The following is a 25,922-nucleotide window of genomic DNA, read 5'->3' as shown; positions in this document are numbered from 1 at the left end:
AAAAAATTCTTGGCTGGTATACAGATGCAGTGGCATAACTAGGGCAGGGAGACTGGGACAACTACACTGGCTGCTGACTTGCGGGAAGGAGGGGTGAACAACAATGGCTGCTGCTGGCAGCTGCATGGTTGTGGTGGTGGCCCGCTGTGCTCTGGGTCCCTGGGCACATTGCTACATCACTGCACAGTCCTAACACTGTATAGCTTGTCTATGTGCACAAATTAGACAATGAGCCTGACTAGAAACCAATAGCTTTTCTATTGCCACTGTCCCCCTTAAGTAAAATGCAAAAAGGAAGCAAATAGAAACATAGACAATAAGTTCATAACATTCTTTTGATGTTAGGAGGATGATGTGGTCTGAGGTTAATAGTTTTTCACCTGACAGTGCCCCTTTAAGAATAAACAAAGGTAAAGCTGCAGCACGTCATTGTTAAATCATTCAAGGCTTTGTAAATGGGGATATATTTAATAAACTATATTTTTAGTACTTTTCATTGCTCTAGGTATATAAATGAGCAAGTGTATTCTACTGAACAAAATACAAGTACCTTACAGGGAAGAGAAGTTTTTCAAGGGTTAGCACTCTAAATCAGAATTGCCTTGATACATATCTGACATATTTCAAAAGTTGTGCTTTTCAACACTAAAATGTATAGTAAGACTAAAATGGAAGTACTGTATTGCTTTGAATCTATGCATGTTACAGTATTCAAAAAATGCCTCAACATATTCTGTTTGTAAAGAATAAATTTGATGCTGTAATGCAGAAACTGGGAGACTCTAGCAGTCAATGAAATATTTGCTATTTAAATAGTTCTGGTATATTGTTTGAAATATTAGTGATTATCTCCAAGTCATACAGCATATATTGTGATGGAAATGCTTATTTTGATGGACTCTTAGATTTAATAATTCATCTTACAAGTTGTGGGGAAGAAAGTACTTGTGTAAGTTTTCACCTGTATTTCTTAGATGCACTATATATCCTTCACTGGTTTAGGGCCCAATCCTACAATCCTTAGTACCAGACTGTACTGAACAGAAGGAGACTTGGGACTACTCACAAGAGTAATGCTCCCAGTGGTAAGATTTTGTAGGATCAAATTCTTATTTTGTCCACCTCTTATGTAACACAAATACAGTTCCATATCCTTCTAAATTATTTCCTCCAAACAGCATACAACATGAATGTTATAATGACATATAGTGGAGCATATGCTTTGATACTTTCTCATACTATTATGATACAGATTGAGGGAAGTGATTATTCCCCTCTATTTGGCACTGGTGAGGCTATACCTGGTGTATGGTGTCAACTTTTGGGCCCCCACTAGAGAAGGGATGTGGACAAATTGGAGAGAGTCTAGCAGAGGTCAACAAAATGGTTCAGGGGCTGGGGCACTTGACTTCTGAGGAGAGCCTGAGGGAGCTGAGCTTATTTAGTCTGGAGAAGAGAAGATTGAGGTGGGGTTTAAATGCAACCTTCAACTACATGAAGGCACAAAGAGGATGGAGCTAGACTGTTCTCAATGATGGCAAATGAAAAAACAAGGAACAATGGGCTCAAGTTGCAGCAGGGGTATTAGGAAAAACTTTCTCACTAGGAAGGTAATGAAGAACTGGAACAGGCTACCCAGAGAAGTTGTGAATCTCCATCCTTACAGGTTTTTAACATGAGGGTAGACAGAACCTTGGCTGGGATGATCTAGTTGGAGATGGTCCTGCTTTGAGCAGAGGGTTGAACTAGATGATCCCCTGAAGTCCCTACCAACCCTAATTTTCTATGATTCTATGATTATTACAAGGAAAACAATTCAAGAATTAAGATCTCCTAGGACATCTGGTTGACTCGCCAAGCTGCAACGTGCTTTGTTCTTTTTTGAGGTGCAATTCTATTATGAAGTTACAGCAATACAGATAGCAAAAAAGTATTTGAAATATGCAAGTGTACATACTTGGGCCCCTTGGACACTAATACCTGTGGAATTAGGTAGATGATGAAGACCCTTTTCTTGATACAATTATCCCCTTGACATTTTTCTTCATCTAGTTCCTTATGCTAAATTTTGAAAATTCTAGATACCTTCTGTATACTTCTATCTTGTATCTTCCCTTTGCTTGGGACAGTGTGGCAATATGGTAAAATTGTTATGATTTGACATGATTGCGGTTCATACAGTGCAAGTCTTAACTCCTCCTTCAGCTAAAAAAAGTCATGTTTTGGCGTCATGCAGCTGAGCATTCTGAGGTTACTTTGAAACTAGACTATATTGCTGTATAATACTAATGCAAAAAACAATCCACTCATTCACTTGGCTTTAAAGTATTTTGTAGTGAAAGGGTAGAATGCAAATATATAGCATAAAAGGATATATATTTTGAAATATAAAACTACAGTCTGGAATTTGGAGTAGAAGTTCCTCAGTATAGGTCTCATACAATGTATTTATGATGCATAAAAAAACCCACTGATTATTGTTAGTATGTAACTGTTCCTTCAAGTGACCTATTCACAGGTGACCGTATGTCCCAATTTGGCCAGGACACTTCTAGATTCTGTTGCCTGGTCCTGGATGCTTGGTCAAAAGTCCTGGGCTGGAGTTTGGTGGGGAGGCGCAGTGGCATGGTGTGTCAGGCAGGATTCACTGGTGCTGTGCAGGAGCAAGTATGTGTCACATGCGTGTGGGGTGGTGCCTGCTCCAGTCTGCCTGTCTTGCTCCCGTACAGCACCAGCGGTGCCTGCCCGGCCACCTGACGGGTGCACCATGCTGCTCCACCTCCCTGCTGGACTCCAGCCCAGGACTTTTGACCAACTACCTGGGATTGTCAGAATCTGGGAGTGGCCCAGCCAAATCGGGATGTGTGGTTGCCATACCTATTCTTGTTCGAACTTTTCCATAAACTTTGAACTGTTGCTGTCTTCTTAGCAAGACTACTCAAAGAAGCAAAATTTAATTTAAAATGTTGCGAGTATAAACATAATTGCATATTACTGAACAATTTGCAGTTTGTAATTCACTATGGATTACTTGAGAAACTCTTTTGGTATCGCTTCTATACTCTAATTAGATGAATTATGTAACACAGCATGAACTGTATATTCTATTATAACACTCACAGTTTGTGTAGTGTTGGTTAGTTACATTAATCATTCAGTTAGGGAAGAGAAGTAGTGCCATATGATTTACTATACATTTGGAACCCACAGAATGCAAGTTGTGGGTATGTGTAGTTTGTGAATATTCCATAGAAGGCCAATCATTTCCTGAAAAATATTCTAATTAAGAAGCTAAAAAGCAAATGGATGTGAGAACTTTCTCTCCATTTCCAGGCAGGTTGTATGCAGGAATATATTGACTGCAAATTCACTCAAAGCAAATGCTCAGACTTACATTAAGTATATAATACATGTCTTGACTGCAGGGCTTTCAGTGTTTTTGACAACAAACACACAATTTTCCTCTAGACTCTTCTTTCAGTAATGAGTTGAGCAAGAATTTAGAGGCAATAGGCCCAATTATACTCTCACTTTCACCTGTAGAAAACACAGATGAATTAGAGATGTATACCCAATAACTTCATATAAAATGTCCAAGAAAAAAAAATCTTACAGAACAATAATATTGCTGAGAACAAAGTGAGCATAGTTATTCCACACCATATAGGTTCTGTAAACCACATGGCTGTTACAGAAGCAATTCCACTACCACTGGAAAAAATTACTTGCAATATTTAGCTTTTGAGCTACGCAAGAACCATTCAAACCCTATGAGTGGTGACTGTGCCTATGAACAGAGAATGTATAATGAATGCTCTTGGTCAAGTAATGCCCAGCTACAACTAAAATTATTTTGAATGGCTTTTAGAATGGGCTTCAGCTGCTTTTATTTTCTGCCTGGCTTGGTCTAAGGGGAGCCAAGGTTATGTTATCTCATGCCACATTATACTGGGTCAGACAGGACATCTATTTGTTAAAAGCCAAAATACCAGGAGGTAAATAATGCAATATCACATAATCCAAGGTGAAGCAATTTAGTGCTTACTGACCATGGTCTTTGCTGATCCACTCTGCTAATATAGAGAGCTGCAAATAGCTGACAATTAGTTGTTGTGTTAGCTGCTAAGAAACTAGCCGAATTCATGTATATTTCAGATGGGTGCAAATGTTTTGTAATGGAAGTTCTGTACCTCCTTTTAAAGTCTTTTGAAATGGGGTATGCCGTTCTAATCTCCAGATGTATGTATGTACCTTCTATTCCATGAATAGATGTTGCTTATGAGACTGTGATTACTGCTAGAGATAGGCACACTGTGGCCTAAACTTGAAAACAATACACTAGTGGTATACATGACCCCACACTTGGCTGAGTGGATGCACCTACACAAGACATTTATTTTGCAGTTGACTAATTAACTGTGCAGTAAACATCTCGGCATCTATATGTGCGCCCCTATTAGAGGGCATGAAACTAATAAAGTTCCAATAAAGCCCTTTTAGGGCTGCAGAGTGTTTTCATGCACAGCAGTGCACATGTAGATGCTAACTGGCTGGGGCACAAGGGTGCTTCAGTGCCAGGGCTGCCTGCTGACTAGCCCTACACTGAAGCATCCTTGTGCCCCAGCCAGCCCCTCCACACCACACTCAGCCTGGTTGGAGCAGCTCTGGGTTGGCAGGCTGACCGTGTGGCCCCCTGCCAGCTGGGGCTGCTCTGAACAGGCTCCATGTGTTTTGAATGAGAAAACTCCGGAGTTAATTGCTCTGTAGTTATTTGCTGCCATGTGCATGTTCAAATGGTGCACCCAGGAGCAATAAACTCTGGCGCAACAAGCTCTGGAGTTTATTTACATGCACTAATTGCACATGTAGATGTGCTCAGTCTGTCAGAAAATAGTATTTGGTTCTCAGTGCTGGTTTATGTGAGGAAAAGACCAGTAATTTCCCTCCTTCCTCTCTAAACAAGTCAGTGGTTCTTCTCCTGCAATGTCTGAAGATAGCAGTCCAGTTACTGAAGGCAATCCATTTACCAAATATACCAGAGGGAGTGAAGACAGTAGCCAGTATCCTTTTCCACAAGAAGATAACCCCAGGAAAGGTTGAAGGATGATTGTGTTTGGATATATGAGCTGTTGTGGTCCTCCAGAATTTTAGCTAATCTGGCCAAACATCAAAGTCAGAACTTCAATTGGTTTCTCCTATCACTTGAATTATGTAGAGTTGATCTTTCAAACCAGGTGTACAGTTCACTTTTATATTTAATTTGCTCATGTAAAAGTAACTTTGTAATCCATCCTTACTTCTCATGTACTTTTGCTATAAGAAGCTAACTTAGGGCATGCTTCTGCAGGCATTTGGGCTATATTAATGCTAAGAAATACATATGTTTTTATTTTATTCCACTGGTAGTGAGAGTATTCATGGTGATAAAACTCATTAATGTTTTGGGTACACTGAAGAGAGATGGGGAAGTGTTTCTGATGCTAATCTGGCTGATTTATCAGCTGTTTCATTCATCTAACCCCACTCAGTCTCAAATTTGCTTTCTTCACATGGACAATTTCTCCCCAACTGGCAGGATCAGAACTTGTACAGACCCCCCACGGCCCTTTCAGACTCACAGTCAGAATGCTTACAACCCTGGGTTCAATCCCAACAGATCCACATGCTTATAACATGTTTTATATAGACAAATGACATTTCAGCGTATAGGTCTATCGTATCTTCTCTTCTCTCTTCAGAAACGTTGACAAATATGGTTGCTGTTATACATTGGCTAGACATTTCAAGTGCAAAAACCTCAACATTTCAAGTTAGAAGTCGATTTTCCTAACTAGATTTCAAAACATTTTGTAGACCTCAAAAGAAATCAAAATAAGGACCAAAAACCATGCAAAATGAAAAAAAAAGTCTGTGCTACATTTCATGAACATATTTTCAACAATTCCCAGTATCTTAGCGTAAACCTGTTCCCATCTTTTTTTTCCCTGCTTATTCACCAATCAATGCTTTAACTGTAATCCTACTTAATATGTACCTGAGTGGTTTCCAATAAGTAATATTGATCTGTGTTGTTTTTCAAATGGTGGCTTCTTAGCTTGCTATTTGCTAAGCACTTAAATACTCATTTGTGTGCTAGAGCAATACAGCCTAATCCACAGCTCACTGAAATCCCTGGAAACCTTTAGCTTTAGACCCATAGAAAAGAGAATACATATATATAAACTAGTGCTTTGAAATGTTTCTCAAAGAAACTGCACAAAACTCCTCTTAGTTCAGTTTTTTCAGTACAAATAAGAAATTCAGACCAGGTTTATCAGAAGGTTCCCTAGGGTTTGTGGGCTTTTTAGATTAAGACTAGCTGCATACAAGATAACGGTTACAGCAGACCTAGGCCAATCTATAATTTACATGCAAAATTTTAGAGCAAGTTAGCTTCCAGATGGTCTCCAGTAAAAAGCCACTATTTCACCTAAGCTTATCTTTGAGATTTTTCAAAGCAAATTTAATGTTACAGAACCACAAAGAACTGCAAAGGAAATATAGGTATCGCTCCATGAAACTACATTAAAAAATATTCTAAAGTAAGAAATGTATACTTGTAGCATGAACAGATGTAAAATTTGGGGTGGGAGGAAACCTACTCTAATGTAATAATTTATTTTCATATGAAAGCAGCAAATTGTGCCACTGGTAATGAAATAAATGATAGCTATGATGACTATGTATGTTCTAGAAGATGGAAACATTTGAAGGAACTATCGGCTGCTTTTATATGAAATGAGGTCAGCAATGAAGGTGAAGTGATGCATGTGCCTCTTGGCTGTTCAGTTGCTCTGAACAGCTAGGAATAGTAATACATATACAGCCTAGTAGTTGTAACGGCTTGTGATGCAACTTCTTAAAGTCAGTTATTGGGTAGTGCTCCAGACAAGAATATGAAAAATGTGCTGAAAAATTCATTCATAGCTGTGTGAATTTATTGGGTTTGGCCCTACACCACTAAAATCAATAGGATTCCTTTCTTTGACTTCAATAGGAGCATGGTACAAACCCGGTCTATCTGCTGTCACACACTTGTGTGCTCTGTATAGGACTGGTTTATAATGAATTATTGGGGAATACAAGGAACAAAGTTCAGGTCTAGACCCAAACTTCAGCAAAGTGTGGGCACAGGGTTATTCAATGATGGGATGTTAATTTGTCCCATCCCTGTGAAGTTTGAGTCTAGATCTGAACTATCCCACAGTTTGGTGGCATAGCTAGAGTTTTGCTTCTGGCTATTTTTTACAATGAAGGAAAGCCCCTTGATAGGGACACTGTCTTAATGAGGCAGATCAATCTTCCAAATCTGTCAAGTGCTATAGGATGTCATTCTCCACATCAGCCATGTGAAGAATAAAATAGTAGGGTATAGATAGCATTGCACCCCAGAGACAACTTAAAAAACAAACAAACTCCAAACAAACGGCAGGTCTATCTCTAAACTCAGGACTTCGATAAAATTGCCTTCGATAACTGTAGCCCAATCACCTTTATATTTTTATTAAATAAAGAATAAGAAAGTGTCATTTTCTCATAGACGAGAATTTCAAAAGCTCTACCTAGAATCACTTGTTTCTGCCAATCTATTGTTCATGATGGCGAGAGCACCCACTCCTGCAGAGAAGCCATTTTGTCTGGTGTTGATACAGACATTTCGAGGATAGCCATTGGCCGTCTCTGACAACTGCTTTTGCAAAATGGCCAAGGAGACTTTGTTTGAAGCTGTGAGCTCCCTCATCGAGATCATTTCACCAGAAAGCCTCCTCCCCTCTGTGTCACTGTCATACTGTCCGTCAGTTTCCATAGAGAGGTTATGCCGGCGTAAGCGGGCTCCAGGGGTAATGGCGTTGCGTCGTCCAAGGCGGGCACTTGATTTATGGCACTTTGAACAACATCTGCATCCAAACTTTTTCAACACCCAATTTAAAACTTGCTTGATTACAATTGATATGACATTAAAAAGAGAGTATATGCAACATACCCCCATTAATATAAACATAAAGTTTCCAAATCTATATAATCCCTGATTTTGGTACACAGCATTTTGACTGCTTACCAAGTCTCCAAAGCCAATGGTGCTGAAGGTAACAAAACAATAGTATAAGGAGTCAATGTAGTTCCATCCTTCCACTGCAGTGTACATAGCTGAGGCACAGCAGGAAAGTGTGATAGCAAAAATTCCCAGAATCAGCATCACATGATAAACAGATGGCTTCCAGCCAGGAAGACTGCCCACATTAGAGATTGCTGAACCCCTTCGGAAGTTAGGAGGTAGAAGACCACTTCTTCGCAGCTGTCTCTCACGACAAGTCTTCATGATAAAAGCCAGAAGAGAGATAATACGCTCCAGGAAGAGGTTGAAGAAAAGGATAGTCCCAGCACACCCAAATAGACCATAAATGATGAGGAACACTTTTCCAGCCACTGTTGCTGGTGTGGTCATTCCAAAACCTGCAAAGGCACCGAGATAACGTAGTTACAATGATGACATGGATATTCCAGCATATAACCTATGTGAAACTTGTCCCACCGCTTCCCATTTTACTTCAACAATTGAGTTCTAACATGCTAACCCAGCTAGTGAAATAGTGCTTTCTATAACTCACTTCAAGAGTGAACTATTTTCTCAAAGAGTGAGGGAATGCAGGAGAGGATGACTAGAATCCAAGAGAGAGCAAACAAGCCTGAAGAACTGCTGGAAGCTTGAAAGGAAGCTGGGCAGGAGATTGATCAATCTGGATAGGTCCTTATACATGCTCTTTCTCTTAGCATCCACGCTCTTTGCCACTGTGAGGTAAAGGCTAATGAATCACAGAACCATAAGGTCAGAAGGGACCTCAAGGGTCATCTGGTTGAACCCCATGCAGAAATGCAGGAATCCTCCTCCTACATCTTCCCTGACCAATGCTTATCCAATCTCTTCTTGAAAACCGCCAGTGGACGAGATTCCACAATGTCCCTGGGCAGTCTATTTCACTGCCTTACTGTTCTAACAGCAAGGAAGTTTTTTTTTCCCCTGATAACTAATCTAAATCTACTTCCTTGCAATTTGAAGCCATTGCTTCATGTCATTCACCCTCTTCTTTATGACAGTCTTTCAGATACCTGAAAACTGCCCAAAATTGCTTTTGCTTTTTTTGCTACTGCATCATGTCGCTGACTCATATTAGGTCTGCGATCCACCAAAACCTCAATATCTTTCTCAGCAATGTTTCCACCCAGCCAGTTATCTCACATTCTATATTAGTACTTCAGCATTATTATTCTTCCCTAGAAGTAGCACCTGCCATTTGTCTGCACTGAACTTCATCTTGTTGTCTCTCCAATTAAGTTTTTGAATTCTACTCTTGTGTGTTTGTAATCCTTTTCAGTTTCATGTCATCTTCAAATTTGCTGAGGAAGCTATGGAATACCACTTGAAAACTCTTCCTATTGTGACATTAATCCATTTATAATTACCTTTTTATCACGGTTATTAAGCCAATTAACTATCCACATTCTAGTAATTTAATATAGTCCACATTTCTCCAATTTGCTAATGTGAAGTTCATGTACAACTTTATCAAAAGGTTTACTAAAGTCCAAATATGCTATATCCATTTCATTCCTTTCATCTATTCAGCTAGTTACATCGTCAGAGGAGTAGATCAAGTTGGTTTGTGTGATTTGTTCTTAACAAATCATGAGCTAGATGAACCCATGGTCTGATCCAGTACGGCATCTTTGTTCATAGGAAATTAAGTATAACCTAATAGGGTATGACTACACCAGTTATCATGAAGTAAACTACGGTGAACTTAAAGCATGTTATCAACTCTGTGGCAATTATCTCTGTGCATACCTACATCCTGGTAAGGGTGAGGCAGGTTTCCTTCAGTGGAAGTGGTAAAAGCTACTTTGCATTTACTGCAGAATAAGAGCATAGGAGTTAATGGAACTCTGATGTGACATAAGTTTACACCCTAACTTACTTTGTGGTAAATTGGTTGTATAGCTTTACTGTTGTTATAGCGTTGTACCTGGATCTTCAACCTGATACTGTTCAATCGGATCTGTTCTTTTTTGTTGCCTGTGTTAAATATTTTGATTCAATGTAATTTGCTGTTTCATTATTTGAATTTTGAATGTGTTATGAATTATATTATATAATCATATCATTTTTGCATTTTAATAGAAAAATAAGAGAGACCTCTATTAAACTACAGCAACAGCAAGAATTGTGGAAATCTGTATATTTAAAACAAGCTATCAGACTGGCAAGCTCCTTTTATAGAATGAAAACCAAGAAAAAATAAAACATTGTTTCAGAGTTTAAATATACTGTTAATGTACTGAGTATATACTTTGGGAATGTGTTTTTGATTTATACTGCCTCTTTGCAAAATGCCATGTAAAACAGACTAAATGTGATATTTATTAGATTACTACTTTAACAAAATTTAAGATTTTCATCACCCACAGAATATTTTGAGGGTATGAAGCTGGTGAAACAAATAAGTGAACATTTGTTACAGAGAAGGGAAAAAGACAGTAAAATTTTTTATTAAAAATTCAAAGCGATTTATGCAAAATTACCCTTTTCTTTCTTTAAATAAAATGGGTCCATTATGTCATTTTCTGAATCACTTTATATATGATGTAGGAAATACTAGGCTACTGTGCATATTGATGATACAATGATAAGTGTAGATTTAGTTATTTAAAGCAGGGGTGTCAAACATATAGCTCATGAGCTAAATCTAGCTCATGGGGCCCCATCATCTGGCCCCTGATGTTCTCCTGGGTCTAATCAGATCCATGCGGGGCACAATATGCACCTGTGGTGCAGAACCAGTCCACAGACCAGACTGGGCCCACGGACACCCTCCCTCTTCCCCTTCCCTAGCATACCTGATCCAATGGCTTGTTCCAGCAGGTCTGAGACTATGCTCAGATCCTACATGGATCCTGGAAGCTGGAACAGGCACTGTGTGCAATGCTGTCTGTCCAGAGCAGCAGCCACACTGCATGCAGTGCACCATGAGCAGCACAGATCCCAGACTGGCTGGAGCAGGTGCTGCATGTAGTGCACTCCCAAAGCAGCCAGGTGGCCAACGTGTGCAGCACGTCTGCCACTCTTGCTGGATTGCACTGCACACAGTGTCCATTCCAGCCTCCAGGATCCATGCTACATGCAGTGTAGTCCCAGGCCCACTGGAGCAGCCTCTGGATGAGGTCTCCTGAGGGAAGGGAAGGAGGAGGGTGTGTGGGGGCCTGATTTGGCCCGAGGACCGGCCCCAAGTCACTCATCTGGCCCCATAGGAGTTTGACACCCCTGGTCTAAAGGTGTTAGCAAAGTCTGAAAACCTATTACTGTATTCCACACCTTTAACAATAAAACAGACACATTATTCATTAAGTAAATTAATACTTGGTTATTTGCACCTAGGGAAATGTCCAGGTATTTATTGATATATTGCAGACATTGTTGTAAGGTGATAATATGGTAAGAGAAATGTCAACTATCTGACAGTGTAAACATATGGACTACTTAACTCCCATTGAGCTGAGGCTTTTCATTAGGTAGGCCACAAATTCTGTTTCAATGCAGGGTTAAATTAAGATCATCTAGAGCAGTGATTCCTAACCAGGATGCTGCAAGATCCCATTCAGGTTGTTGTGCCACCCGACCCCTGGGTGAGCACATAAGTGCTCTCCTGTCCTGTCTGGCATTTTGTGCCTGCCCCAGCTACCCCAGCAGTGCCTGCAGCAGTTCCTCAAAGGATTGCCACTGCTGCTGCCCTCCCCTGTCCCAGGCAGCTCCTATGCCAGCTGCCCCCACCCTCCCAGAAGGGCACTTTATAACCTGTCTCATCCCCTCCGCTCCTCAAACTCTCTTGGGACCAATGGAAAGGGCTACAGGGGCAGTGTCCTGCCAGGTCTTGGGTAGCCGTGTCTGGGTGTCACTTAGGATTTGAGGGGATGACTGGAGTCAGGAGGTGTAAGCAGACCCCAGGAACAAGCTGGATCAGAAGCCAGGTCAATCTGAAAACTGGATCTGGGAACAAACCAAGTTAGGAAGCCAGAGGACCAAGCACAGCACAGACTCGGAGGGCAAGCCAAGTTGGGAAGCCAGGAGATCAAACAACAGAGTAGGGTCTAGAGCTGTGATTCTCAACCAGGGTGCTGGGGTACCCTGGGGTGTTGCAGGATCCTTTGAAGGGTGTTGCAGGAAGTGTGAGGAGACAAACAAGATAAGGCTAGGCTCAGGCTCCAGGTGTGAGGAAATGAGCAGATAAGGGCAGGTTTAGGAGTTTTATGCCTGGCCTCTCCCTCATCCCCACGGCAAGGAGGTAAGTGCAAGGAGGTAAATTGTTTTTATAGTATTTAAAATGGGGTGCTACTCAATTCACAAAAGTTATGGATGAGTGCCTTGAGTCAAACAAGGGCTGCTTTGAGTGTAAGGTTGAGAACCACTGGTCTAGGCACAAGCCAAATAAGGAAGCCAAAGGATTGGACAGTGCAGAGTCAGAGGGCAAGCCAAGTCTGGAGATCAAACGGAGTGCAGGCAGAGGCACAAGCCAGAAGGAAAAGCAAGGCCATCTGGGTTCTGTGACAGCTGAAATTATGCCTGTGTGATAAAAGTGCTTGCTGAAGGCTCTATGAAGATTAGATCAAGTGTTTTTCTGTCATTTGTTCAGATATTAAGCTATATGTTGTTGCTAAGAGCTTATTAAAGTCTAAAATGTAGTAAGGCATTGTATGTAGTATGAGGCCTAGTAAATTTAGCAAAACCTTGTAGTAGTGATGGTAGGCCCTGTGGCATAATTAAAATTAACCTTATCAGAAGAACGCAAGGCTTGTACTGCTATTGGTCAGTCTAAGGACAGTTGAAGTAAAAAGAATCTGAATGGCTGTAAGATATCAGCATAGCTCAGAAGTTATAAATTGGCTGGCACATCCAGAAATCATTTAGAAGGAAGATACAGCTCTGTGAAAGGAACTACTAATTAGCTGTTGACCTGGATTGGTGGGCCCATGGATCTCGAGGAGCCCAAGGACTGAATACCAGGGTTCTTCCCGGTACCCCTCGGACAGCGCTGATCGGGGACGCCTGACTTCGCTGAGCTTTATGGAAAGAGAAACTTGTCATACATCAGGCATCAGAGGGGACTGCCGATAAGTTGCCGATGTGAATTATTATTGTCTGTCATTATTGTCTGTCATACTACGTGTAGTATACTAAGACAGATAATGTGTTTTTGTTAAGTCAATAAACCTTTCTTACCTTTCTACCCCCTGACCACACTCTCAATCAATTCCAAGCCCTCCGCAGGCAGCTGGGACAGGTTCAAATTGAGCCCTGTTGTCCAGACCCTTCTTTTTCCTGTGCAGAGGTTGATATGGAGGGAAGTGAAGGGCCAGCTGCCCCTGACTGGCCACTCCAGTGGCAGGGAGTGTGCAGATGGCTAGGCCCTGATGGAGGTTTTCAGCCTGCCTTGCCCAGCCTGAATGGCCAGCTCAAGAGTGGCAGGCCAAAGCCCCAGGTTTGAGGCCACAACCTAGCAGGTGATTGCCAGTCTATGGGACCCCACAGGATCAGTTTTAGTGATGGGAGAATTAAGAATTATTGATGAATGTGACCACTTAACTTTCTTATAATAGGAGTATAATCCAAATTTAAAATGAATGTATAAGAAAGTTAAGTGGGCACATTCATCCATGGTGTAACACCACTGGTGTAAAGAATATTACATATGGGGTATATTAGGTTTATTGTGTCCAAACAGACACCATTCCATTAAGAGCTACCAGAGATTGAATTAGATAGTCCAGGGGTAGGGAGCAACCTGTGGCACAGCTGCCACAAGTGGCACGGGCATCTTCTGTGGGTGGCATGCGGCAGATTGGGGAGGAGGGAGGCAGCACAATGGCAAATATGGAAGAAAGCAAAGTGGCCGATCAGACAGGGGAAAGGGATTAGAGTGGCACTTAGGGAGAGTGCAAGGCTAGTTTGTGGCATGGCTGCCAGAAATGTCGGCCCCCACTGAATTAGTCCATAGCTTTTGATGGATATGAGATAAATGTAAGCACCTAAGGTGTTTATAGACATGCTCTGGCAGGTGGGGCACTTTAATTGGCAAGCTGCGCTAATTAAAAGTGCCCGCACATCATGTGTATCGGCATCCGCATGATGAAAAATAGCAGTGGGGTGCTTTAAACTAGAGCTCTTTGAACAAGTTTTAATTTAAAGCACCCCGCTGCCATTTTTCAGCACGGGGATGCTGATACACATGACGCTCAAGTCTTCTGACACGACGCATTAATTTCCATACTCCAGTAGACTCGATTAATTGAGTCTGCTTCAACGTGCTGAATTTACACCGAACGTCGGAGCATCCTTGCTGCATGTCTGTGGGAGCCCTAGTGACTTTAACCATAGATTACTGAGAATAATATCAGCACTATCAAAGAAAATAAGAGAAACAACATTTTTAGTAATATTTTCATTTGGACCAATTGTATATGCTACATATGTTTGCTTCTTGAATATTTCCTGGATCATCACAACTACAACACTGCTCCAACCCTACTACAAACAAAAATAATATGAACACAGTATATATTACTATTTGGCATGTGTTGAAAAAAAGAGATGATCAAAACTGACTTTTTCCAGGATTTTTTTATCCTCTTAAAATCCATAGAAGAAAATAGTTTTGTCCTTTACAGATATGGACTCATGTGGGAAGCAAATACCACAAAGATTTCTAATAGTTGGATATTCCAGTTAGATTTATAAGGTCCTATGCTAAGGTCCTAGCAGTTTCTCAGATGTGAAATCTGCTTCTGATTTGTCCCCTGCATCAGGGTCCTATGGAAAATTACTTCTCTCTTCTAAAGTGTGGAATAAGAGTTTGAGACTCGAGTATCTGTTTATCCAGTTGATTATTCAGTGACATTAGATATAAAAAATGAACCATGAGCTAGAAAAGGAATGGGGAGTTTGAAAAAAAGAGAAGAATTGTACTGGCCTTCCTTTATGTGCCTTCTCACACACCTAAAGTGGTGCTCATTCTTACTTACTGGGTGCATCTACATAGACAGTTAGCACACAGCAATAAACTCCAGCACAGTTTATGCCAGAGTGTATTGCCCCTGGATGCATTTGCATGTTCACTCGGGATCATAGCATATTGTGCCGGGGTGGCTGGCAGGGAGCTCTAGGGGTCAGTCTGCCAGCTCAGAGCTACTTCAATGTGGCTCAACATCCTTTGGAGGGGCTGGCTAGGGTATAAGGGTGCTACAGTGTGGGGCTAGCCAGCAGGAAGTTCGTATCTGGGCTCCGGGGAAGTTGGATTGGGCCCCTGGGAGCTTGGGCAGCACCTAGCCAGCTAGCAGCCCACCCAGCTGGGCCTGGAGAGCACCGCTGCCGAGGAGGGGAGGACCATCCCCCCTCTCCCCCTTGCCCCACAGCTTAGAGGCTGCCTGGCCCACTGGCAGCTCACCTCCCCCCAGCTGGAGGGGAGTGGGGATGGGCAGGCTCCACTGAAAGCAGGATCAGGCCCTTTGCCACTCCTGCTTTCAGCAGGCTCCTGTGGCTAGCAGGACACCTGGCTCTGCCCAGGAAGGGGCTGCCTCATCCCATGGGCAGTGCAGGGGGAAAGTTAGGGGTGTTGGGTAGGGCTAGGTGTTGGGCAGGGCCAGCCTCCCTCCCACCCTTACCCAATAGCCCACGCTGAGGCAGCCCCTTCCTGGGTGGCCCCAGGCATCCTGCCAACCACAGGAGCCTGCTGAAAGCAGAAGCAGTGAGGGGCCTGATCCTGGTTTTAGCAGAGCCTGCTCAGGGCCGGGGGGTGACGTGCTGGGGGGCTGGGCAGCCCCTGAGCTGCAGGGGCTCTGGTCCTTTCCTTTGCGGTGGTGGCACCCCCCGGGGCCCAGCTGGGGAATTGCTGGCAGGCTGGGTGCTGCCTGAGATCCTAGGGGCCCAATCCAACTTCCCTGGAGCCCACCAGCACATGAGGGCCCAATCCTTTTTTTTTTTTTTGTGACAAAGATCAAAGCAAAGATTGACTTATACACCATATATATTTGGGGTCAACTTATACACCATAAAATATGGTAACTACTCTGCTGAAGGATAATACTTTTGTTGGCAGTACTATCCTACAGTAGAGTTAATTAGTTAATTGTGGCCTAATAGCGCCACATGTGTAGACAGTGGCAGTTTACTGCAGAGTTCATTAGCTCTGCAGCAAAGCATCTAGTGTAGACTTGCTCACTAAACAAGCCTTAAAAATAATTATGCTGTTCTCCATAATTGCCATCCAGATTCTAATTTTTGAAATGTTTTCTTCATCCTATCCTTTCTGACTTCAAAACCATGCCTGATCTGTTTTCTCAGTCCAATTCATCTTTCTACTGATTGATTACTTAATTAATGGAACTCAAATGAATGTGTTAATGAAATATTACTGCTACAATATTTAAACTGCAAAATCAGTACATGCTAAAGTTAAGGATCCAGCAGCAGTATTTAACTCAGCCCTTTTTCATATCATGTCTATTTTTTCAGTTTTAATTTTATAGTTCTTTTAAATTTAAGTAGTAGTGACTTATAATATACCGGTATAATAAAGTTTGTCAGATAACATCAACAATTATTTAAAAATAGTTATGAGAGTAAATACAGTGTTCTTTGTATTATTTGCTGATTGTGACTATTCAGAGAACTATCAGTTGATATATGAAAATGTTCATGAATAGCAAAAGTTTAACATATCTTGTCATAATAATTTATCTGAAAATTAATTACAGAAGTACTGTCTTAGCTATTTTGGTACTCTTCTGTTTTAGAATTTTTGCATATTCAATCAGAAAACGGAAGGAGTTGCACTTGATTTAGGTGGCTGACATACCTGAATAATTAACTACAAATAATTGAAGTGAATGGTTTCTAAAAAAAGAATATGCCAAGATTTGTTTGCATTAACTATTCTTTGAAGAGAAAAGCAAGAAATGCTTTAAGCAAAGTTAGGCTTCATTAACAAAGAATTTACATAGAGGAAATAGAACTTAATTCTTTGGCTGATTTATTTACATTGAATAATTAAACCATCTCTATTACTATATTACACCTTTAAGCAAAAATAGAAAACTTCTACATATGTGTAACAGAAATACAGGCTGTCACTTCAGCTTTAGCTTTGGCAGTTCCAAGCTTTTGGGGATTGTGGCTGTGCTACTTTTAACAATGTTGGTATGGTGGTGGTGCAATTAGGGCAACCTGCTACAGCTTTACAGGTGTTAGTTCAAGCCCTCATCTTCCCTAGTGGCAAAAGTCATGCACAGTCAATCTAGCTGTAAATAGAAGGCTGTGGAATTAAAGATGGTCTAATGAGATGCTAGCCAAATCCTTCCCTTGTGATTAAAAAACTCCACAATATCTGAGAATTGCACTTAAAAGTACATACCTCAATTACATGAATGCACAGGAGGATGTTGGCATTCCAGTTGTAGCTACTGATTTTGCTTGCATGGGTATATTTGAGTACCAGCACACATGTTTAGTTGTAATGGCAATATCTTCATAGTGGAAATAATGTCATTTTATTTTTAAATGGAGGCATAGAAATTGCAGATGATTACAGACAGAATAAAAACCTGAAATTTTGCTCCATGCTTCCAATTTCCTTTGTGGGTTCTATCTTGCTTCTAACACAAAAGTCCATCTTAATTTCTTTTTCAGTTGGTAGTCTGTCTAGGATAGAATTATTGTCTGATGTAGTACAGCTCTCCATGATCACTGGTGCTACTTGTATGAATCACATTATCACAACATGGGTCTTTATCTTCCCTCACTTGCTGGTTCACAGAAGAAGATAATGGGTGCATCTACATGAGATGTTTACTGTGCAGTTGACCAATTAACTGTTCAGTAAATGTCTTGGTGTCTACATGTGCTCCCCTATTAGGTAAAAGTAATAATCTCTGAAGCAGGGTAGTACTTGTAGTTATTTTGTTTATTTACAAGTACTGCTCTGCTGCTGAGTTTTTTCATGCACAACAGCACATGTATAGATGCTGCCCTGGCTGCCTAGGGCATAGGGTACTTCCAAACAGGGCTAGCTGGCAGGCAGCCCCCATGCTGAAGCACCCTCATGTCTCACTGAGCCCCTCTGCATTATGTGAAGCTCAGTTGGATCAGCCCTGAGCTCACAAGCTGACCCCCCAGGTTCCCTGCCAGCCCGGGCGGCTCCAACAGTGCTTTGCATGCTGCACACAAATAAACTCTGGAGCGATATGCTATGAATTTTTTTCTCCCAGGTGCATGTTCAGACAGAATACTCAGGAGCAAAAAACTCCAGAGCAATAAGCTCTGGCATTTAATCATGCATATTAATTACACATGTAGACCCACCCGAATGGATGTGTCCACACATGCAGGAATGTGCACTTGTAGCAGCTCAAATAGCAGCTGCACAAATTTGTTCCGGGGATTTCATAGAATCATAGAAAATTAGGGTTGGAAGGAACCTCAGGAGGTCATCTAGTCCAACCCCCTGCTCAAAACAGGAACAGCCCCACCCAGATAATCCCAGCCAAAGCTTTGTCTAGCTGGGTCTTGAAAACCCTCAAGGATAGAGTTTCCATCACCTCTCTGGGTAACCTGTTCCAGTGTTTTATGACCCTCCTAGTGAGAAAATTCTTCCTAATATCTAACCTAAACTTCCCTTGCTGCAACTTGAGACATTGCTCCTTGTTCTGTCATCTGCCACCACTGAGAATAGCCTAGCTTCATTCTCTTTCAAACCCCGCTTCGGGTAGTTAGAGACTATTATGTCTCCGCTCAGTCTCCTCTTCTCTAGACTAAATAAGACCAGTTCCCCCAGTCTTTCCTCATAAGTCATGTCCCCCAGCCCTCTCACCATTTTTTTTGCCCTCCATTGGATTCTCTCCAATTTGTCCACATTCTTTTTCTAGTGGGGACCCCAAAACTGAACCCAGTATTCCAGATGTCGCTTCACCACTGCTGAATAGAGGGGAATAATTACTACTTCCCATGACCTACTGGCAACACACCTACCATACCAATGCAGCCCAGTATGCTGTTAGCCTTTTTTTGGCAGCTCCTGCACACTACTGGCTCATAGATTCATAGATATTAGGGTTGGAAAGGACCTCAGAAGATCATCGAGTCTGACCCCCTGCCCTGAGCAGAAAAGAGTGCTGGGGTCAGATGACCCTAGTGAGGTGTTTGTCCTGTTTCCTCTTAAAGACCCCCAAGGTAGGGGAGAGCACCACCTCCCTTGAAAGCCCATTCCAGATTCTGGCAATCCTTACCATAAAGAAGTTCTTCCTGATGTCTAACCTGAATTTGCTCTCTGTCAGTTTATGGCCATTATTTGTAGTTACTCCAAGGGGCGCCATGGTAAACAGAGCATCTCTTATCCCTTGCTGTCCCCTCCTGATGAATTTGTAGATGGCACAAGATCACCTCTCAGCCTTCTCTTGCAGAGGCTGAGAAGATTCAGGTTCCTCAATCTCTCCTTGTAGGGCCTTACCTTCAGGCCCCTAACCATACGAGTGGCTCTCCTCTGGATCTTCTCAAGGTTATCCACATTCCTCTTGAAGTATGGCTCCCAAAACTGGATGCAGTATTCCAGCTGTGGCCTCACCAGTGCCACATAAAGGGTAAGTATCACCTCCCTGGACCTGTTAGTGATGCACCTGCTAATGCATGATAAAGTGCGGTTAGCTTTGCTGATCACTTCATCACATTGATGACTCATGTTCATCTTGGAGTCAGCTATGACTCTGAGATCCCTTTCTGCTACAGTGCTGTTGAGAGATCATCCCCCAGCCTGTAAGTGTGCTGGTGATTCCTTCTCCCTAGGTACAGCACTTAGCATTTGTCCTTGTTGAATTGCTTTCTATTCTGTTCTGCCCACTTCTCCCACCTGTCCAGATCTGCCTGGATTCATTCCCTGCCCACTAGTGTGCTTACTTTATCCCATAATTTGGTGTCATCCATGAATTTGGACAGTGTGCTCACCATGCCCTCATTCAAGTCACTGATGAAGACATTGAACAGCACTGGTTCAAGGACCAAACCTTGGAGGACTCCACTGCCCACAGCTTTCCAGGTCGATGCTGACTCATCCACCACCACTCTCTGGATGCATCCCATTAGCCAATTTGCCACCCACCTGACCATCTATGTCACAGCCGCTCAGCTTATTTATGAGAATAGGATGAGATACCGTAGCAAAGGCTTTCTTAAAATCCAGGTAGATGACATCTACCTCGTCCCCTGCATCTAAGCATTTTGTGACCTGGTCATAAAAAGAAACAAGATTAGTTAAGCAGGATCTACCTGCTATGAACCCATGCTGGTTTCCCTTCAGCATAATTTTTCCTGCTGGACTCCCACAAATGTGATTCTTAATAATTTTTCAAAGGTTTTCCCTTAACTGGCTATAGTTACCCAGATCCTCCTTCCTCCCCTTCTTGAAAATAGGGACTACATTGGCCCGCTTCCAATCCTCTGGGATCTGACCTGAGCACCATGAGTACTCAAACAACTGTGCCAGTGGTTCTGCTATGACACTGGCCAATTCCTTCAGCACCCTGGGATGAAGATTATTCAGGCCTGCTGACTTAAACACATCCAGTCCCTCCAAGTGTCCCTTCACTAAGTTGGCGATAACAGTTGGTGGGTTGGTTTCCCTCCTGTGCTCCTCTATAATCCAATTGGGAGATTTGTCTTGATCCATGTTCAGAGATACGGAAGCAAAAAAACTCATTGAAGAGCTCAGCTTTGTCCCTCCTATCTGTCACCAATTTCCCTAGTCTGCCCTGTAGAGTTCCTTTGTTACCCTGCACCTTATTTTTGCTCCCTATATACCTGTAGAAGGACTTTTTGTTGTCTTTAATTTTCATTGCCAGCCTAAGTTTCATTGCAGCTTTGACTTTTCTAACTGACTCCCTGCAAGTTCGAGCCAAGTAGGTATACTCCTCCTTGGTAGCTCCCCCTGTTTCCACATCCTGTATGCCTCTTTTCTTGCCTCTAGACTTTTCTGGATTTCCCTATTCAGCCAAGAGGGTTTCTTGGCCCCTCTGCCCCCTTTCACGTGCAATGGGGTTGTCTCCTTCTACGCCAGAAGGATCACTCCCTTTGGGAATGACCACCTTCCTGGACTCCCACCTCACCAATGCCGCTGATCAGCAATGCCTCGCTAATTAATCTCCTGAGTATACTGAAGTTGGCCTTTCTGAAGTCTAGCACTTCTGCCATACTGTTTATCTTTCGCACTCTTCACTGGATAGTAAATTCACTCAATTGATGGTCACTATCCCCTAGGCTACTTTGTATCTACAGATACCCCACCAGGTCATCCCCTGTAGCCAACACCAAGTCCAGTAAGGTGTTTCCCCTAGTGGGACTGTATACCTCCTGTGTTAGGTGAAGGTCCTGTATGCAGGTTAAAAATCTATGTGAATGCTTAGACCTGGCTGACTGCTCCTCCCAGCAGATGTCAGGGTAGTTTAGGTCATCCATGACAACCATGTCCCTTGACTGTATGGCCTCTGAGAGCTGCCTTGAGAAGTCTAGGTCTAGCCTATCCTCCTGGTGTGGTGGGCTATAGTAGACCCCCACTACCAAGTCCCTTTCCCCCAGCCCCCATATTCAGCTTATTGTCCACTGTAACCCCCAGGTCCTTTTCTGCAGAGCTGGTCAGCCCCCACCCTGTACTGGTGAATGGGATTGTTTCATTCTAAGTTCAGGACTTTGCACTTGTCCTTGTTGAACCTCATGAGATTCTTTTGGCCCAATCCTCCAATTTGTCTAGGTCACTCTGAATTCTAGCCCTATGCTCCAGCATATCTACTACTCTCCCCAACTTGGTGTCATCTGCAAACTTGCTGAGGGTGCACTCTATGCCATCTTCCTGGTTGTTGATGAATATATTAAACAAAACTGTCCCCAGGACTGATACCAGCTGCCAACTAGACAACTAGATTTGTGCCTTAGCACATGTGCCTGAACATGCACTTAGGTGGAGGGCAAATTGTGCCACTTGGGGCAAATGGACCCTGCCCATTTCCTCCCAGGTCTTCAGCCAGGGGGACCTAGACACAGGCCAGCACCTGTGCTAGCTCCAGCAGTATTAAGAGCTGCCCTGGTGAACAGCTCAGGGCTACTTGCCCTCAGGAGCTTCTGAGGCCCAGCCAGTTGGTATCTGGGGACTGTACCCCTTGTAGCAGCTGGACTGCTGAAGCAGCTCTAACCTAGAGTGGCCTCTGCACTCTCTACCCACTGCAGCAGTCTGGCAGTGGGGGCTGCTGCCTGGCTGTGACCAGCTGCCACCTGTGACAACATGCAGCCCCATGACTGCATGCCTGCCAGATTTGGATGGGGACCACAGGGTTGCCTGGGCTGTGGTATGGGCACTGCAGCAGAGCCTCCTGCACTTCTGGGCCAGCTGCCAGTGGGCCATATCTGCACAGCTGGCCTTCATGCAGAATTGCTGTCATGTCTCTAGTGTTCCTGCCCTGCCACCTAGGTAGCTATCGCCCAGAAGATGTCTTTGGTGTGGTGAATTGTAAAAGCTTTGAATTGTAAAAGCATGTCCTCCTGGTCCCAAACAGGCAGGTCAGTCACCTTGTCTTCCCTCCAGCTGGGTTCCCGGTGCTGGCCCTGGACTGGCTCCTCTGCCCAGGTCTTGCCACTTGTCTTATCACCAGAGATCCTGGTGTTCTCTGCTTAAAAATTTCAAATTTTCAGATAAAAAACCTGAATTCTCTCATTAAATACCCCAAATACATGTTCTTCCATGATTAAAATGAAACACCACTATATATAGAGAGATCAGTTGGGCAATGTTTTTTGATATATTTACAATTTTGAAGCAATTTGGAAGCTACCAGTGCCTCTATGATCATAGTAAACTAATTCTAAATATCTATACATTTTGGTGCTTGCTTTTGTTTTTTTTATCATAGAAAAATCAGAGATGCCTCCGCCCCCTTCGCTCACCAGGATGTGGGGTGCTGAGCAGCACCAATATGCCAGTGCCCTGCTCCTGCTCTTGCCCCTCACACTCAACCCACATCCCTCCCAGTGCCCCTCACTCCTGACCCACAGCCCCTGCCTGCCCCCACTCACTCCCTCCCAGCAGCAGCTCTGTCCCAGCACCAGGACATGAGTCTAGGTGCAGCTGTTCCACCCACTGCTTTGTGGCTCTGAGCAGTGCCAGCCCTTGCTGTTCTGTTGCCTGTGCACAGGCCTCAGCAACCTCCATGCCTTTCCTGGGAACGTCTTGATCGGGGTTCAGGGACTGGACTGGGCAAGCCCCTTCCCTTCCAGGCTGACCTCCCCCACTGCTGTAGTGGGGTAGAGGGTTTCTAAGCCCAGTTCTGGTAGCCTCTCCTTCCTGAAGTGCTCCCCCACCCCTGACTCCCATCTCTCTCTCACACACACACACATCCTTGCTGCCACTTCTACCCCTCCCCCCAGCCCATAACACCCCCCAAATGCTTCCTGGGGCCAAGAGTCCCCCAGGTTGGGGCTGCATGTCCCAGCACTGGTGTGGACATGGGGTAGGGCTGCAGTGTGGCAGTTGCCCCTGGAGACACAGCTCCTGCCAGCAGGTCCTGTCCCATCCCAGTTGGCTGGTTGGGCACTCAGGGTGTGAGATTTGTGGGGAGGATGTGGGGTTAAGAGGCAAGGAGTGTGGGGTGGTATGTGTTGGGTTTGTGGAAGGCTTGGGGGGGGCGTTGTGGGTGGGTGTAGGATTTGTGGGGGTGAGGTTTGTAGGGGAGTATGGGGCTTGTGTGTGGGTTTGGTGTTTGTGGTTAGGTAGGTGGGTGGGAGGTTTGTGGGGGTAGTTTGGGGTGTGGGGTTTGTGGGTGGGTTGTGGGGGGTTTGTGGGTGTAGGGTGACTGTGGGTGTCAGGGGGACTGTGTTGGGGTGGGAGGAAATTGCTCCAAGGAAGTCCCCGCCCACCCCCCTGCATGTTGCTTAGCTGCCCTGCAGCAGCAGCAGCAGTCATTGGGCGCTCAGGGCCTGCTGCTGACAGAGCCCCTGCATGGCATGATATGACCCTGGCCGCCTCAGACCCAGCACTGCCTGTGCTACATGGTGCGGGCCCACCATGGCCTGGACCTGGGGTGTGCACCTTCCTGGCTGCTCTTGTTGTCACCCAGGGTCCCAGCACTGCATGCAAGAGTTGCATGTCAGGCCAGGCCGGGTCTTGCCTCAAAGTATCCTACACACCGTCAGGCCAGGCCGGCTCCATGGAGGCAGGACCCGGCCCGGCCTAACGTGCAGCCCCTGTATGTGGTGCTGGGACCCCGGATGACAGCAACAGCCCCTCACCCCTATGTCCCTACTTACTGGGGATGGCACCTGAGGCAGCATGCTGGGGCAGGCACAGAGATGCTCTGGTCAGATGCTATAGTGTCTCCTTGAAGGACTCAGCCTCCAGTTGATTTTTTTCCACAGGTTTTTTTTTTGATACCAGGATTTCCTGGTATCAAATTTAGAGTCTGTGCTGCAAATATGCAGTGCAGAGAACATTTTTTTGTTCCCAGCTTCTTTGAGACACTGCAATAGGCACATGTGTGCTTGTCTGGATGTGCCCAATGAGTCTGTTACAACTATTATCTATGGGACATGGGCCCCAATTACTTAAAGCGTTTAGGTTTTAAGTCTATCTTGTAAGTAGTATGTGCTTAGCTGTAAACATGTGAGCAGTCCAATTTAAGTTAATGGGTCTATTTACATGTGTGCTGTTTGAGCACATTTAATTACTTGGCTAATCCAGGCTAGTGGCCCTTTAGGGCAATCAGTAGATACTCATCTGTTTTAGAGAGAGATATACTCCCTGGTGATGCTTCATCTCTTGCATTTTCAAGAAACCTTGTTCACATAAGGATTCTGAAACATGTTTTTGTAAAGTTTAGTATAGATCCCAGCAGCACAGTGTGAAAGGCTATTACGGATCACTGCAACCAGAGAATTGAGACCTGCATAGCAAGTAAGACCACGGAAATGAAAAATGTCCTTGCTAACTCCTGCACTAGTCAGCAGAATAAGAAGATAGCCAGCTACCAGCTACATTCTCTGCATATCTCTTTGGTGCCCCTCTATTCACAAGGGGTCACTATTAGTGGATACTGGCCATGTCTATATGACTGGTGGACTGCACAGTTGCTACTTGCATAAGCAAATACTAAATGACTGCACAGTAACTGGCGTTACTGCACATTACCATTGCCATATGTTTTTTTCCAGATGCTACTGCACAGTAGCTCATTACTACTGTGCAGTATTGTCACCGTACGGTTAGTGCCCACCAATGCTACTGCACAGTAGCATCACATGTAGATGTTCCCACTGTATAGTAAATCTTAGACCTGAATCTATTCTCAAGTATAAAAATATCTCAGCCCTTAACTGTAAAAAAATCCCTTCAGAACTGTCCCTGCTTCTGATTTAATGCAAACAGAGAAGGAACAGACAAGCATTTAACATATTTGCACATTAAAGTTGATTTTATATGCAATATCTATTAGCACTCAATATTTCAAACAGACACACAAATTCTGGCTTCCTCTGCCTAGTCTTTTGAAAGATCTGCTCAACGGTACAGTTAATCTCAAGCGTTCAACACTTCCTTTCCTCAAAAAAAATCATTAATGGAAATGAGTTGTTACAAACTCACTAACTGTGCCCTTCAGCACCATCAGTGAATCGCTTGTTCTGATGTATATAACACATCTGATAATCATTGTCAAGTCTCTCAGTATATTGCTTTGTTTATTTGAACTAGTGATGGGTATAAATGAGTTTTAGGGGAAAGCAATAATGCAAATGGATAAAGGGCAAACAGTAA

The 25,922-nt window shown here is 43.5% G+C and overlaps 1 protein-coding gene across 1 annotated transcript in view; it reads right to left on the bottom strand.

The window, feature by feature from the left end:
- Positions 1-7,597: 7,597 nt before the first annotated feature.
- KCNK12 (potassium two pore domain channel subfamily K member 12) overlaps positions 7,598-25,922 on the bottom strand; it is a gene marked incomplete at its 5' end in the record, with an annotated part of 53,831 nt that continues 35,506 nt past the window's right edge. Inside the window, one exon of the mRNA XM_014519079.1 lies at positions 7,598-8,493. Within this exon, the coding sequence (XP_014374565.1) occupies positions 7,598-8,493 (896 nt within the window). The remainder of the gene's footprint in view (positions 8,494-25,922) is intronic.

This window comes from Alligator sinensis, unplaced genomic scaffold, assembly GCF_000455745.1.
Source record: "Alligator sinensis unplaced genomic scaffold, ASM45574v1 scaffold131_1, whole genome shotgun sequence".
Lineage (NCBI taxonomy): Eukaryota > Metazoa > Chordata > Crocodylia > Alligatoridae > Alligator > Alligator sinensis.
The sequence above is the reverse complement of the archived record's forward strand: the minus strand, read 5'-3'. Positions and strand labels throughout refer to the sequence as shown.